This window comes from Penicillium alfredii, assembly GCF_028826965.1.
Source record: "Penicillium alfredii strain IBT 34128 chromosome Unknown utg000007l_segment0_segment0, whole genome shotgun sequence".
Taxonomy (NCBI): domain Eukaryota; kingdom Fungi; phylum Ascomycota; class Eurotiomycetes; order Eurotiales; family Aspergillaceae; genus Penicillium; species Penicillium alfredii.
The window spans coordinates 284,460-298,002 of record NW_026622704.1 but is presented as its reverse complement, the minus strand read 5'-3'; the positions used below and the strand labels follow the sequence as shown (position 1 = coordinate 298,002).

Sequence of the window (13,543 nt, the reverse complement as noted above, 5' to 3'; positions counted from 1 at the left end):
TGGGGGCAAAATTGCTTGACCACATTCGGCCTCGTAGCCGCAAACCGCTTAGTGCCAACACATCTTCGGCCCCGACGCCTTACTGTAAGCATCGCCTTTCACAGCGAACTTCATTTCCATTTACATACCTGCATATATTTATGTATGTACACGACTTTTCAAGCAATTGAGATTCTCTTTCCTGGGACTCTAAGGGCTCGCCAAAACAACCTGTGTGTCACGTGGTACACAGATCCGACTGCCTAATCAGGAAGGAAGTCACCTCCCTCGAAATGGAACTAGTGCCTGTCTAGGCCATAATGTGGAAATTATAAATCCTGTTGAGAAGGCGTAAAGCTCAGGCCATCAGAGTCCTCCTGCCACTGTTAGTTTCACAATGGGCGAAATCTTGCCAGATTGCACTTGCTGAAACATGACTCGATCCAACGTGATCTGGGACTCTGGACCCCCGGGGGTGGGCGGTGAAGAAATTAAGTTTTGGCAGAAAAAATATGTTTTTCTAAATAGATGCCTGAGGCTGGAAACTATCTTCGCCTGGGGTATTCACAAACACCTCAGGCACCAGCCCAAGGCCGTCTCACTCTTGGTTCCTCTTGGTTCCTCTTGTTCCTACATTCCACAGTCCTTGGTCCCGACAATCGCAATGTTCCAGACGATTCCCCACGGGGCGTTTGGTTGGCCTGCCACAGGGCGCATTGCCACCATCTGCCAATGATGCTGAGCAAGATGGGTCGAATGGGCCCCCAACCGTGTCGACGCCACACAAGCTGACTGACGCACTCCTTTTGCAGTTTTTGTCCACGGCCAAGACCGAGTGGACTTCAAAGGCACAAACCGTTAGGCGGTCCTCATTCTAAGAATAACCGGGCCAGGCCTCGTGGGCCCACTTTTTCCCTTTCATTCTTGCTGCTTGTCCTTGTCTCACCAGCTGATCTTTTGACCATATTTTTCAGTCTCAGGCTGGGATTCTTTTTTTTGGCTTCACGTTTTCTTCTTTCTTTCTTCTTTCTGAACTTTCTCATTTGGGGGTATCCTTCGTTTCTCCCCTCCGTGGTCTTCTGACCCCCTTCACCCGGCCCCTCGTTCATGCCGGATTGTCCCTCGTTTTGATCTGCAATTCTGACATGGATCCGCAACGCCTGGGCTTACAGGCCCGGGATAACCCTGAGACGGACGAGTTCCTCAGGCTCATCGCGGATCCCTTTCATTCAGCGGTAGGTTAGAGACTCCGTGGATGAGTCTGGAGACCAACTGACCCTCTTGCGACAGTTCCAACTCAGCGCTGTCTGGGCCTCACTGGGCACCTCGATCGGCGTTTCAATCATCCTCGCCCTCCTCTTCTCCCTCTTCCGCCCTCGTCACTCACTGGTCTATGCGCCCAAAGTCAAGCATGCGGACAAGAGACATACCCCGCCGCCCGTGGGCAAGGGCTTCTTCGCCTGGATCAAGCCGGTGATCTATACTCGGGAACCTCAGTTGATCGACACCGTTGGTCTGGACGCCGCCATCTTTCTGCGCTTCACCAAGATGTGTCGCAATATCTTTATCTTCCTCAGCATCATCGGCTGCCTCGTCATGATTCCCGTCAACATCACCCAGAGCAAAAACCGCGATTCCTCCTCCCAGTTTTCCGCCTTCTACACCATGACTCCCCTCTATGTCACAAATCCCACCGCTATCTGGAGCCAGGTTGTGTGCGCGTGGGCTTTTGATTTTATTATTGCTTTTTTCCTGTGGAGGAACTATCGGGCAGTGCGGGCCCTGCGCCGACAATATTTCGAGAGCTCCGACTACCAACGTAGCATGCATGCCCGAACCCTAATGATTACCGATATTCCACAGCCGGATCGATCTGACGAGGGCATTTTACGATTGAGCGATCAAGTCAACCCCACTGCCGCCTTGCCTCGTGCCTCCATCGGCCGCAACGTGAGGGATCTACCCCGGATCATCAAAGAGCACGAGGAGGCTGTGCGGGAGCTAGAGTCAGTGCTGGCCAAGTACCTGAAGCGTCCCGAGCAGCTGCCCGCCAAACGGCCCACCATGCGCCCACCCCGCAGCCAACGGAGCAAGCATCCTAGCGGTCGGGTGGATGCGATTGACTACCTGACGGTGCGAATTCGCGTTCTCGAGGAAGAAATCAAGCACGGGCGGGCATCGATTGACCGGCGGAATGCCATGCCTTACGGCTTTGCGAGTTGGGAGAGGATCGAGCACGCCCATGCGGTGGCATGGAATTCCCGTCGAAAGCATCCGCAAGGGACGACCGTCCGCTTGGCACCCCGTCCAAGTGATCTGATTTGGGAAAACTTGCCGCTTTCCAAGTCGGCACGCAAGTGGAAGCGGTTCATGAACTTCCTCTGGGTCGCCTTGCTGACACTTGTGTGGATTGTTCCCAACGCCTTGATTGCTGTCTTTTTATCCAACCTCTCGAATTTGGGACTAGTCTGGCCAGCATTTCAGACCTCGCTTTCGGCTGACCCTAACACCTGGGCTGCCGTTCAGGGTATCGCATCGCCGGCGGTCACCTCGCTCGTATATCTGGTGCTGCCGATCATCTTCCGCCGGCTATCCATGCACGGCGGCAGAAAGACCAAGACATCTCGGGAGCGCCATGTGCTGGCCCATCTCTATGGGTTCTTCGTCTTCAATAACCTGGTTGTCTTTTCGCTGTTCTCGGCTGCTTGGACATTTGTTTCGACGGTGATTGAGAAGAGCCACAAAAACAACGAGAACGCCTGGCAGGCTATTTTGGACAGCCAGCTGTACTATCAGTTGATGAGCGCTCTGTGCAACGTGTCTCCCTTCTGGGTTACCTGGCTCTTGCAGCGGAATCTGGGCGCCGCAATCGATTTGGTACAGCTTGTGACCTTGGCTTGGGTCTGGTTCGCCAAAACATTCCTGTCGCCGACTCCTCGCCAGTCCATTGAGTGGACCGCGCCGCCGCCCTTCGATTATGCCAGCTACTACAACTACTTCCTCTTCTATGCGACTGTTGCCTTCTGTTTCGCGACCTTGCAGCCGATCGTCCTGCCCGTCACGGCATTGTATTTCGGGCTTGACGCGTTGCTGAAGAAGTACATGTTGCTATATGTGTTCGTGACCAAGAACGAATCGGGTGGCTCGTTCTGGCGGCCTTTGTTCAACCGGATGGTGTTTGCTGCCATCTTTTCCAATGTGATTGTCGCCTTGGTTGCCAAGGTTCAAGGCACGTGGACCATGGTGTTCTGCGTGGTCCCGCTGCCGTTCCTGATGCTGGGATTCAAATTTTATTGTATGAAAACCTATGACGCGGACTGCGAATACTATAACCGTGCCAATCTGTCGGATGCCGAGGCCCTGGCCCCGGGCAAGCCCGGCAAGAAGGCAGGGGATCGACTCAGTTCCAAGTTCGGACACCCAGCTTTATACAAGCCGCTGATGACGCCCATGGTGCACGCCAAGGCCGCCGCGGTCCTGAAGGAGATTTATCAGGGCCGTCTGGAGTCCAATGACATGGCCGGCGAGTACTCGGATATCGCCATGGACCCGATGCTGGCGTCGCAACCCGGCAAATCTGCCGAGCCCGCACCATTCGAGGTTGTCCCCGAGAACCATCTCGACTTCTCGTACTACAAGGACCGCCCCGACTTCCGCGACGAATTCGGGGGCGGCATCTACGGCCGTCCCGAAGACCTCATCACTGAACGATCGCAGACGCCCCGCAGCACCTTGGGCAGCGAGTGGTCCCCCAGCTCGTCGCGCGCCTCGTCTCCTGCCCCATCTCTACCATCCATGTCTGGTTTGAAAATTCATGAGGGTTACGACGGTTCCCCGGAGGCGGCTGGTCTCGTCCACCCAGCCTTCCGCCCTCCGATCTCGCGCGGCGACAGTGGCGGCTTGTACCAGCACTCGAACGAGAGTGAGACCCGCCTCTTGAGCAATGCCCAGACCCCTGCCTTGTCGGACGTCTCGAACCCGCTGGACCGCTGGCGCGGCGGTGGCTATGGGCCTGTCGACCAGGACGACGATTCTACATATACCTCATACGAACCTTACCGAGCCTCGCGATAAGTGATTTGTGTTATTTTTTTCTTATTCTGCCTGCAATTTGTACATAGATATCGCCCTGCTTTTTCTTTTTCTTCTCTGGTTGGTTTGTCTCGTGTCATTTGGCGATTCTTCAGTCTGTTCGCGCTGGCCTTGAACAGCGTCCAGTGCATACGACATTACGATTTAATCTGGGTAACATGTTGATACTATGGAGATGGCAAACCTCATGGAAAAATAAAACCAAAATAAAAGGTCATCTAACAAGTCGTCTATTGGATTCTCATTATGTATAGTTCTATCATGGCGAACCAGACCTCGCCTCCCTTCCACCTGCCAAAAGTAATTAGGTGGACAAAGAGGCCAAATATATAAAAGGGTTTGGGGAGAAAAAAAAAGGAAAGAAAAGAAAAGAGACATATGCCCGAAAAGAAAAATTATGGGATCCCCCACGAAGCGAGCAACACCTCGTGGAACTCGCCGGCCCGCAAAGCCGCATAGATCTTGCCGATCTGCGAGCCGATCGACTCCTTGCGGATGTTCTCGCCGGAGTCGTAGGTCGGGTGGTCGACCAGCCCGCGGTGCATGGGCACAGCGAGCTTGTCGCGCACAAAGCCGTAAAGTTTCTGCGACGACGAGCACAGGTGCTGGGCTGTGGTGCGGTTCTGGAAGAAGAGCTTGCGGGCCGCGGCGTAGCGCGTCTCGAGGATGCTGGCCGTGATGGTCTTCCATTGCTGGATGGATTTGCCGTCGGCGCGGTCGCCCAGCACGTCGAGGAGCGCGCCCAGCGAGCTCGTGGCGGTGGTCTTGGCACGGTCTGCTAGGTCGCTGGTGCTCAGGCGGGCCCAGTGCGCCATCAGTTCCTCCCAGAGCGCGCTCTGGGCGACACTCACTTGTGCCTCGGCGCCTAAGGCGCGGAGTAAGTCGGCCGTGGCGGCATCGAGGTCGGGGCGGGCGTGCGTGGCAAACTCGATATGTAGCGCGCGCAGATCCAATGCCTGGCAGAGCACGTATAGGTACGTGGCAGACATCAGGCCCAGCACTTCGACAGTGTCGCCGGCGTAGCGGGCGGCGATCAGGGCCAGCGAGTTCAGGCCCTGGTTGTGCATCTCGGCGGACTGCACGTGGTTGCTTACGGGGTGGTTCAGGTAGGCCAGCTCGGACATGTATGCGGCCATGTTGATGTCGACGCCCTTGAAGGCGAACGAGAGACTGGGGTCATCGGCACTCAGGTTGGGTGGCAGTCCCTTGTTGAGCATCGGATTAACAATCTCTGAGCACTGCGAGAAGATCATCTTGCCCAGCATCTGCATGGCCGACATGGTCTTCTCCATGGCCGACGTCACGGACGCCGCCTGAAAGTTGCCACCGTGGTGCACACGCTCTTCATCAGGGTCCAGCAGCGGGTTATCTGTCGTGGAGTTGAGTTCCGTGTGCACCTGCTGCAGCGAGAGTGCCAGGTTCTCCAGCTGCGGGCCGATCCACTGCGTTGACGTGCGTAGTGCATAACGGTCCTGTGCCAAGCCCTCTCGGTCAGGGTGCGCGCCAGCCACGAGCTGCGAGTTGGCCAGGCACTGGAAGATGTTGGCTGCCGACTCGTGCTGGCCTGGGTGCGGCCGTGCCTCGGCAATGAATGGGTGGTAGTTGTGCCGCGTGCCCAGCAGGGCCTCGGTGCCCATGGCCGTTAGCAGCTGCGAGAGGAGCACCAGCTGGTTGGCCTCGAACAGGACCAGTCCCGCCGCACCGCAGCTGAAGGCCGTCCCGTTCAACAGGCCCAGACCCTCTTTAGGCCCGAACTCGAGCGGTGTCAGCCCGGCCTCCGAGAGAGCCTGGTAGGCCGGGATAATGCGGGCGGCCTGCCCCTTTCCGCAGTGCACCATGATATCAGAGTTGCCCTCGAGCGCACCAGCAATGTACGCCAGCGGCGTCAGATCACCGCATGCTGAGATACTGCCTCGCAGCGGCACAACGGGGGTCATATCGTGAGCCAGCAGCGCGAGGATGTTGCGCACCACCTGGATCCGCACGGCGGAGTGCGCCCGCAGAAGAGAATTGCAGCGGATCAGCATGGCCGCCTTGACGGTGGGAATGGGCATGGCATGGCTCTTCAAACTGTCCAGGGGCGAGGCGGCGGCAGCCGTCCCGCGATCCCGAGGCAGCACCACGGCCGAGTTGTGGTGTTGGATCAGCGCCTTCTGCAGCGCGGGGTAGTCGTTGGTGCGGGTGTCGGCGCTGCCCCCGAACCCAGTGGTGACACCGTAGATCACCTCACCCTTGTCGAGTTTCTGGCTGAGCAGCTCCACGCTGCGATTCAGCCGGTCCAACACGCTCTGATTGTCGGTGATGGCGGCCGTGATGTCATGGCTGAATGGCTGTTAGTTGACTGGTCCATTTGACCCCTCTCACCCACGCGGTTCATCAGGGGTGAAGAACACAAATCCAAATAAGATTCACCGTGGCGGGGGTTTTATGAAATAAACAATAGCAGAAGTCAGGAACATACTGGGCGACTGCGACCACCGAGCTCAAGTCTAGAGACTTGCCATCGAGGACAATCTTGCGGTTTTGCTGCAGAATCTCACGGAGCTGCAAACTCGATGACAGCACCGAGTTGGTGTAACCCAGTCCGGACGGACCAAAGCCATTGGGAGTGGAATCTTCACCCATGATCGAACACTCAAAAATATACAAAGAATTAAAGGAGAGAGGGAGAGAGAGGGAAAGAGAGCGGGACGATCAGTGAGATGAGTGAGTGAGAGAGGGGTGGAGGAGGGGTTTAAATGCAGCTCGGGCGACGTAAGGGCGGTTTCTCACCTCCCACGAGAGAGCCAAGGTGGTTCAGATAGTCCTAAATTTTGGGGATGACACTTGCGAAGGCTTGACAGAATAGCAATAGCCACTGTCTGTCGGTACTGCGAGTGGTGGGTTCTTCGATCGCGCCGATCGCTCGAACCGGTGGATCCGAGACTCTCAGCGAGGAAGGCGGTGCATATGCGAGATAGGTTGATTTGATCGTTTGATGGATTTGTTTCTAAAGACGACAAAGAAATGATTTGATATGTGAGAGAAGTTTCGAGAGTCCCAAATGCCTTGAGATCGCGTGTATATCTCCCAGACATGCAGATTCCAACGCAGTCAACATCTACGAGAGAATATAAAATATCACATCACATTGCAAATGCCGATTTACCTCTCGCTACCAAACTGTCAAACTTCGTCACTCAGTCCATCCTTCGGGGGCCGGAGCCACTGGGGCCAAACTCTCGACTGACTCGGGTCGCCCATTTTTCATGAACGTGTTTGTTGCAGAGCAATCCCAATAGTCAGTAGTCAATAGTCAACATTCAATGGCCCACGCATCCTCTCTGATCCACCCATCCACTAGATGCATGGAAATCCACTCATAATACGATCCATAGGTGAGATAGGTGAGATACTTCGGTGTTGCGCGTCGACCGAGGCTACTCACAGCCGCCTGCATGCAATATGTCCAACATTCTGCAAAGACCAGCATGATCCGTCGAGTCCGTCGCATACATCAACCCCATCTTGCATGTTGTACATACTTGCCATGGTTGATAAGATAGAGTCAGGTGACCGGGAGGATCCTCAGCCCTCCAGGATCTCCCCAGGGGATTGTGGGATGTTTTGATCCAGTTGCATCCGAACTTCACTCCGTTTTTTGGGGAGGGGGGAAGACTTGGCAATTGGTGTGGATCAGATCATGCTGATTCATCGCTCTCGTGATCCCTCCAGTGCTTTGACTCGATGGGCCCCGGGTGAGCCTGTGCACCTTCGTGGAACGTCCTTTTGACCCAGAGGCAGAAGTGGAAGAGAGAGAGAGAGAGAGAGAAAGCAGGGGGCAGCTGATTTTCGCATCAAGAGTGTTTTACACGGTGCAAACCACAGCTCCACACGTCCTACCCTCTGGGAATATAGCTCCACCGGATCCTGGAACCACCATGGTCTGGTATTCCATTCTTCCCCCGCAGCTCATCTACCTGGAGAGCTGGGCCGCACGGATCTTTGTACGTGCCTTGGTTTCTTTGCCGACACCTGCTTATCTCCCAAGTTTTGGGTTGCCCTTCTAGCATGTTTGAACCACACTCACCTCTGCGTCCATAGTTTGTCCTCGGCGTCATCACCATTGTCCCCTGGGCTGCCCTCCTCATCTTCGATGCTGTCCTCTACCTCTACCGCATGGTTCTCTGGGAGCTTCCCTGGATTGGCGGTCGTGCCCGTGGCGAGCAGCGCCCGCGCGCCCCAAGTTTGAACGAGCGCCCCGGCGGACAGCGACGCGCTTTTGGGCTGCGCGGGGTCGAGACGGATGCGATCGAGGGGGGTGCTGACACCGTCGGCGAGGAATCTGCAGACGGACCTCGTGAAAGGGACTGGGATGGGTCCAAGGACAAGGAGAATGTAGCTCCGTTTTCTGCGGGATGGAACCCGCCTTTGAGCGGGGAGGCGCATCTGAAAAGCAGAGTCTCGGGGCGGATATGACCATGATGTCTGGCCCTTCCAGGACCACTGGTGTTTATCAGCGATGGTTTGAGGGTCTCGATGGTTCTTGTGTTGTCTGATTTGTTTAGGTGACCATCCTGGGTTCAGGTGCATGGAGTTGATGGGTTAGTTTTCGGTGATACCTGTGTCTTGTGTCAACCGCTGCTATTGTTGTCAGACTCGATAGGAATCATGTCGAGAGTTCTGTTTAAAGATTCCCTCGAGGATATTTTCCTACTTTCCCGGTGGTTACAGCATCAACTATAATCCATCCATGGGAGTCTCCCTAGGAGGTGGTCTTTTCTTTCGTAAAAACCTCTCTCTTTATACTTGCTTTTTTTTCTTTCTTTCTTTCTTTCTTTCTTATTGCCCCCAGCTGTCACCCCACGCCAAGGCCAGTGAGTCAACAGCCATCGGACGGTCCCGCCAAAGTGGAGAGACCCAGCGCAAGCCGCGAAAATTATGACTGCAAGTGCGGAGTTCATGCAGTGTGATCGGGAAAGAGTTCTTCGTGTCTTCCATATCTTTCATTCCCGGTATCTCCCCAGGTAAGTCAGTCGTAGACGCCCTTGACCAGACCATGGCTTATCAGACTAGGTGACTGAGTGCGTGTGCCGCGAAAGAATACTATACCCTGCGATGGCAGCATTCGATCCAAGCTGGGATCTTTGGTCTCCCCGTGCAGGGCTTGCTGCGCTTCTCTTGAGTGTCTGTCTCGCAGTATGGAGATGGACTCGCCCCAGTCGAAACATTCCTGCACAGTTAGACACAACGACCACAGCGGTAGACCTCAAGTCTCCGTCTATCACGCCGCTGGAAGGGTTCGACTGGGAGACGACGGAGCCGTTGCAGTTCCGGCCGTTTCGGGGGAAAGATAAGTATAATCTGACGATGGGTGAGTGTCCTCCAACTTGATATAAAGAATATCGAAAAGCGAGCAAAAGAAAAGAATCACGCTGATCTAGATATTAGCTCTCGAGAACCTGGATCCGTCTGAGCTCATTCCCATGGATAAGACATACAAGGAGCGTCTCGCTCTGCGCAAGTCTCTACTTGAGCAGCACCATGACATCGTAGTCGCCGTCAACAAAACCTCTGCAGAGGAGAAAGGCACTCAAGATGGCGATGAAGACCCGCGCATTCGAGATGCCGTCGGCGAGCTCTACTCGTTCATACTGGGCACATACCTGCCCACTCGCTATCCAAGCATGTTCAGACTACACGAAAGACAAGCACCGAACAGCACTACATCCTCAACTACCAAAACCAACAACACTAACAACACTAACAACACAACCGAGACCATCTTCGAGAACCGCGTAACAGGCGCCACCTGGCCCACCCACCTCCAACAAACCACACCAACGATCCACGCACTCGAGATCCTAGCCCAGACGGTGGACGAAGAATTCCTAGTGCTGTTACCAGACTTCTCACTAGAAACCGAGGAGGAACCCAAATACATCTTGCAAGCCTACGCAACCTGTTTCCCCTCGGGGTTCAATACCCGCGAGAAACTCGGTCTGCGTCTGGCAGACATCCACGGCCCCGTGCCCGGGTATCAAGCGAAACTGGAGCGCAGCATGGACCGGTTCTTTGCGCGGGTTGAGGTCGGGAGGTTTGTGAGGCGGGTGAATTGGAGTGTGACGACGGCGACGGAGCTTTTTGCTGCGTTTGGGGGTACGCATGGACTTGGACTTGGACTTGGGGGATCTGGTGATGGGGAGGCTATTCGGCCTGGGGAGCTGGATTTGAATCAGGTGTGTTTTCTTCCTTTTTCTTCTGTAGAGGCAGTGTATTGACGAAGATATAGACTGTCCTCCGCTGCGAACGCCAGACCTTGCATCGGCTGCCGCGGTCCAAGGCCCTTGTCTTTGCCTTTCACACGTATACGTACCCCGTGCGCCAGATCAAGGATGAGGGTCTGGGCGAGGAGCTGGCTACTGCGATTGACGGGCTGAAGAAGGGGAATGTGCCAGACATGCACTCGTATAAAAAGGGTGATGTGTGGGGAGAGGCTCTGAAGGATTTCCTACGGTCGTAGAAAGACTCATCTCTATATTAATTCCTTGAGCGATGATGACTATGTAACTTTTTTATTGATTCATGATATATTCACTTTATTTTTGACAGCAAGCAGCACTGGGATTATACCATCTAGTGCAGTCGCTCCACCACCTTGAGCAAGTCGGCCGATACACCCATGGCAGTGACATCGCCACCGGCACCGGCACCTTGCACAATCAGCGGGTTGGCGCCGTAGCGCTTGGTGTAGAAGCTGATGATGTTGTCGCTACCCTTGAGGCCGGCAATGGCGCTGTCCTTGTCAAAGTACTGCAGGCCGACCTTGACGGTCTTGGTGGCCACATCGATGCTACCAACGTAGCGCACGACCTTGCCCTGCTTCTCGGCGGCGTCCTTGATGCCAGCCATCTGGGCATCGAATCCGGGCAGACGGCCCATGAACTGGGCGATGCCATCAGCGGAGGAGGGCAGGTCGGCCAGCTCGGCGGGGATGAGTGACTCAATAGGGAAAGCGTCGGGGCGGGCAACCTCCAATCCAGCCAGGCGGGCCAGGATGGTCAGCTTGCGGGCGACGTCCATGCCGTTGAGGTCATCACGCGGGTCGGGCTCGGTGTAGCCCAGCTCCTTGGCCTGAGCGACGACGGTGCTCCACTGGGCCGACGAGGCGCCGGACGCCGGCGCGAACGTGTTGAACAGGAACGACAGCGTGCCGGAGAACACGCCCTCGATGCGCGTCACCTCGTCGCCCGTCGCCACCAGGTCCTTCAGCGTCGACAGCACCGGCAGGCCCGCGCCCACCGTGCTCTCGTGATAGACGAGCGCCTTGCCCTGCGCAGCCGACGCAAAGATCTCCTGCCACAGCGACAGCTCGTCTGAGAAACCCTTCTTGTTCGGCGTCACCACCGACACCCCCTTCTTCAGGAATGCGGGGTATGACCGTGCCAGGTTGATGTCCGACGTGTTGTCCACCAGGATTGCTCGCCCCGGCGCCGATGCGAGGTATGTCGCGATCTCCTCTGCGGGCAGGGCACCCTTCTTGGTCAGCGAGGGTGCCGCCGATGCAGTCGCCCAGTCAGCCACGGGGATCGACGGCGAGTAGGTCGGCGTCGGAGCAAGGAGGGTCTGCGAGGAGCGGGCGAGGAGGACGAGCTGCGGGGCATTGGGGAGGCGCGCGAGCTGCGAAAGGAATGCGGTGCCGACACCGCCGACGCCTGGAAGAAGCCGTTAGCATGTGTGGTCTTCTTTCTACTTTTCACTTTGTTTCTCTCTCCAAGGGCTGCCTACCAACAACGCCGAGATAGATAGGGCTGGCAGCCATAGCGTGGGTCAATGGGAGCAGTGTCTTGGTGGAATCACAATAAACAGTCAAATATCGACTCCAGTGCCGAATATCTGGGTAGGAGACAGATATAGACGACAACAATGGCGAAATTGAGTCACGATGCCCGCCGTGCACCTCATCGAGGGGTCGTGGGGCAGCGAAGATCGGACTTAGTCATCTCGCTGCCTTGGAAATGAGGCGGAAGTGTTTAGTTAACTATTACGATCAAGGCTCTAGTCCTGGAGGTATATTATTCTTATACAGTAAGGTCTGGTTCCTACAGAGAAGAAAATAAATAAGAAAAAGAAAGCCATCATAAAAACATGATAAATATGAAAGTGCACAAATTCTTTGCGAGAAAGTGATGGCGATCTATATTAAACTCAACTAGAGATATACATCAAAGTTAACTCTAATTTTACTGATATTTCTAAAGTAAGAGGATGTTATAGCTAGACTACAAATTCTATCTCGCTATAGAGTCTCAGTCTTCCAAGATTGGTAAGAATATGGTCAAACTGGTCATGTATGGGAAGAAAACACCACAATGGTTTACTCCAAATATTAATTGTCTTCTTTGAGCTCTGTAGAGCCGAATCTAGTCATGGATACCCCTTATTCAAAGCCGTCGAAGCCATAGCAAATTGACTTCCGAATAATTTTGAACAACGCATACCATATAACCTCGAGGAAAGGGCTTGAAAGATCTTAATCATCTTTAGGACCTTTCGCCTTGACCTTACCCCCAGCACAATTAAGACGAGGGGGATTTCCAGAGAAATTGAAAGCCTCGACTATGGCCATGTCAGTCTCAATCCTTCTTTAAAGTAAAAGAATGGAAAGCCTGGGTTAGGAGAACTCACCGGCGTCGTCCGTGGTACCAAGCATGTTGTTCTCATTGAGTGGGTAAGAGTTAAAGGCATATCCGCTGTGATAGAAAGCGTTAGATTGGTCAATTCCATACTGCAGGAGTTGGAAGAAATGCTCTTACTATGCCTGCTCCACCAAATTGTGGTTGATGTTCGCATAGCAGTGGTTCATAAGTATTTCCGCGCTATACCAGGAAGCCGTTCCATCGTCGTGTATGTCGGGGCACATGATACGAAACACGGGCTGTGCCCTCATTTCCTCAGTGTGATCGTCCCAAACTTGGCCAATTGTGTTGATTGAAGCGCTGTCTGTAATGCAGTCCTTGAGATTTGCCAGTGCGGTCGAAGCAAGGCCTAAGGCCAGGAGGGAGATGGAAAGCTTCATGATGAATTTTAGCAATGGGAATAGAAAAAGGAAAGAGGGGCGACTGATCTCGCGGCCTTAGAGAAGTATTTATGTCGACGAAGAGGTCAGGGCGTCGCCCCATGCCCCAGGGGAACTAAAGGCGTTTTGAACGCCTTGGCAGCCCCCGGGTCTCACACAACGTGAATGAGAATTGACAAGAAAATGGGGCCAGCATCAATAATAATAGCAGCGGGGCCCGAATTTTGTGCTGTCTTCGGCCCCAGGAGGCCCCCTTCTCGCTAAAATTTCCATCAGACTACTAGAACTTGGTCGGTGTAGTATGGTCTTAGCCCTGCAGGCCCTAAGATAGGTCCTATCCATGGATATATGCAACTGCAGCACTTCCCTAATTGATGGACTTTTTTGGCCTATTTTGTTTAGTGGCGGGCAGTG

At 54.6% G+C, this 13,543-nt stretch overlaps 6 protein-coding genes across 6 annotated transcripts; 3 read left to right on the top strand and 3 right to left on the bottom strand.

The window, feature by feature from the left end:
• Positions 1 to 1,124: 1,124 nt before the first annotated feature.
• Positions 1,125 to 4,053, top strand: NUU61_004776 (putative DUF221 domain protein; the record flags this gene model as incomplete). The annotated part of the gene is made up of 2 exons (XM_056655358.1): positions 1,125 to 1,214; positions 1,270 to 4,053. The coding sequence occupies 2 exons, from the start codon at positions 1,125 to 1,127 to the stop codon at positions 4,051 to 4,053; spliced, it is 2,874 nt and encodes a 957-aa protein (XP_056510971.1).
• A 413-nt stretch (positions 4,054 to 4,466) lies between these two features.
• NUU61_004775 (aromatic amino acid ammonia-lyase) lies at positions 4,467 to 6,696 on the bottom strand (the record flags this gene model as incomplete). The annotated part of the gene is made up of 2 exons (XM_056655357.1): positions 4,467 to 6,393; positions 6,533 to 6,696. The coding sequence occupies 2 exons, from the start codon at positions 6,694 to 6,696 to the stop codon at positions 4,467 to 4,469; spliced, it is 2,091 nt and encodes a 696-aa protein (XP_056510970.1).
• Positions 6,697 to 7,991: 1,295 nt separating this feature from the next.
• NUU61_004774 (uncharacterized protein) lies at positions 7,992 to 8,529 on the top strand (the record flags this gene model as incomplete). The annotated part of the gene is made up of 2 exons (XM_056655356.1): positions 7,992 to 8,057; positions 8,155 to 8,529. 2 exons carry the CDS (start codon positions 7,992 to 7,994, stop codon positions 8,527 to 8,529), a joined length of 441 nt encoding a protein of 146 aa, XP_056510969.1.
• A 462-nt stretch (positions 8,530 to 8,991) lies between these two features.
• Positions 8,992 to 10,573, top strand: NUU61_004773 (heme-dependent oxidative N-demethylase family protein; the record flags this gene model as incomplete). The annotated part of the gene is made up of 4 exons (XM_056655355.1): positions 8,992 to 9,077; positions 9,153 to 9,430; positions 9,502 to 10,289; positions 10,343 to 10,573. The coding sequence occupies 4 exons, from the start codon at positions 8,992 to 8,994 to the stop codon at positions 10,571 to 10,573; spliced, it is 1,383 nt and encodes a 460-aa protein (XP_056510968.1).
• A 113-nt stretch (positions 10,574 to 10,686) lies between these two features.
• NUU61_004772 (homoserine dehydrogenase) lies at positions 10,687 to 11,872 on the bottom strand (the record flags this gene model as incomplete). Its single annotated transcript, XM_056655354.1, has 2 exons — positions 10,687 to 11,765; positions 11,839 to 11,872. 2 exons carry the CDS (start codon positions 11,870 to 11,872, stop codon positions 10,687 to 10,689), a joined length of 1,113 nt encoding a protein of 370 aa, XP_056510967.1.
• A 711-nt stretch (positions 11,873 to 12,583) lies between these two features.
• Positions 12,584 to 13,129, bottom strand: NUU61_004771 (uncharacterized protein; the record flags this gene model as incomplete). Its single annotated transcript, XM_056655353.1, has 3 exons — positions 12,584 to 12,669; positions 12,739 to 12,803; positions 12,867 to 13,129. The coding sequence occupies 3 exons, from the start codon at positions 13,127 to 13,129 to the stop codon at positions 12,584 to 12,586; spliced, it is 414 nt and encodes a 137-aa protein (XP_056510966.1).
• Between the last annotated feature and the right edge of the window lie 414 nt (positions 13,130 to 13,543).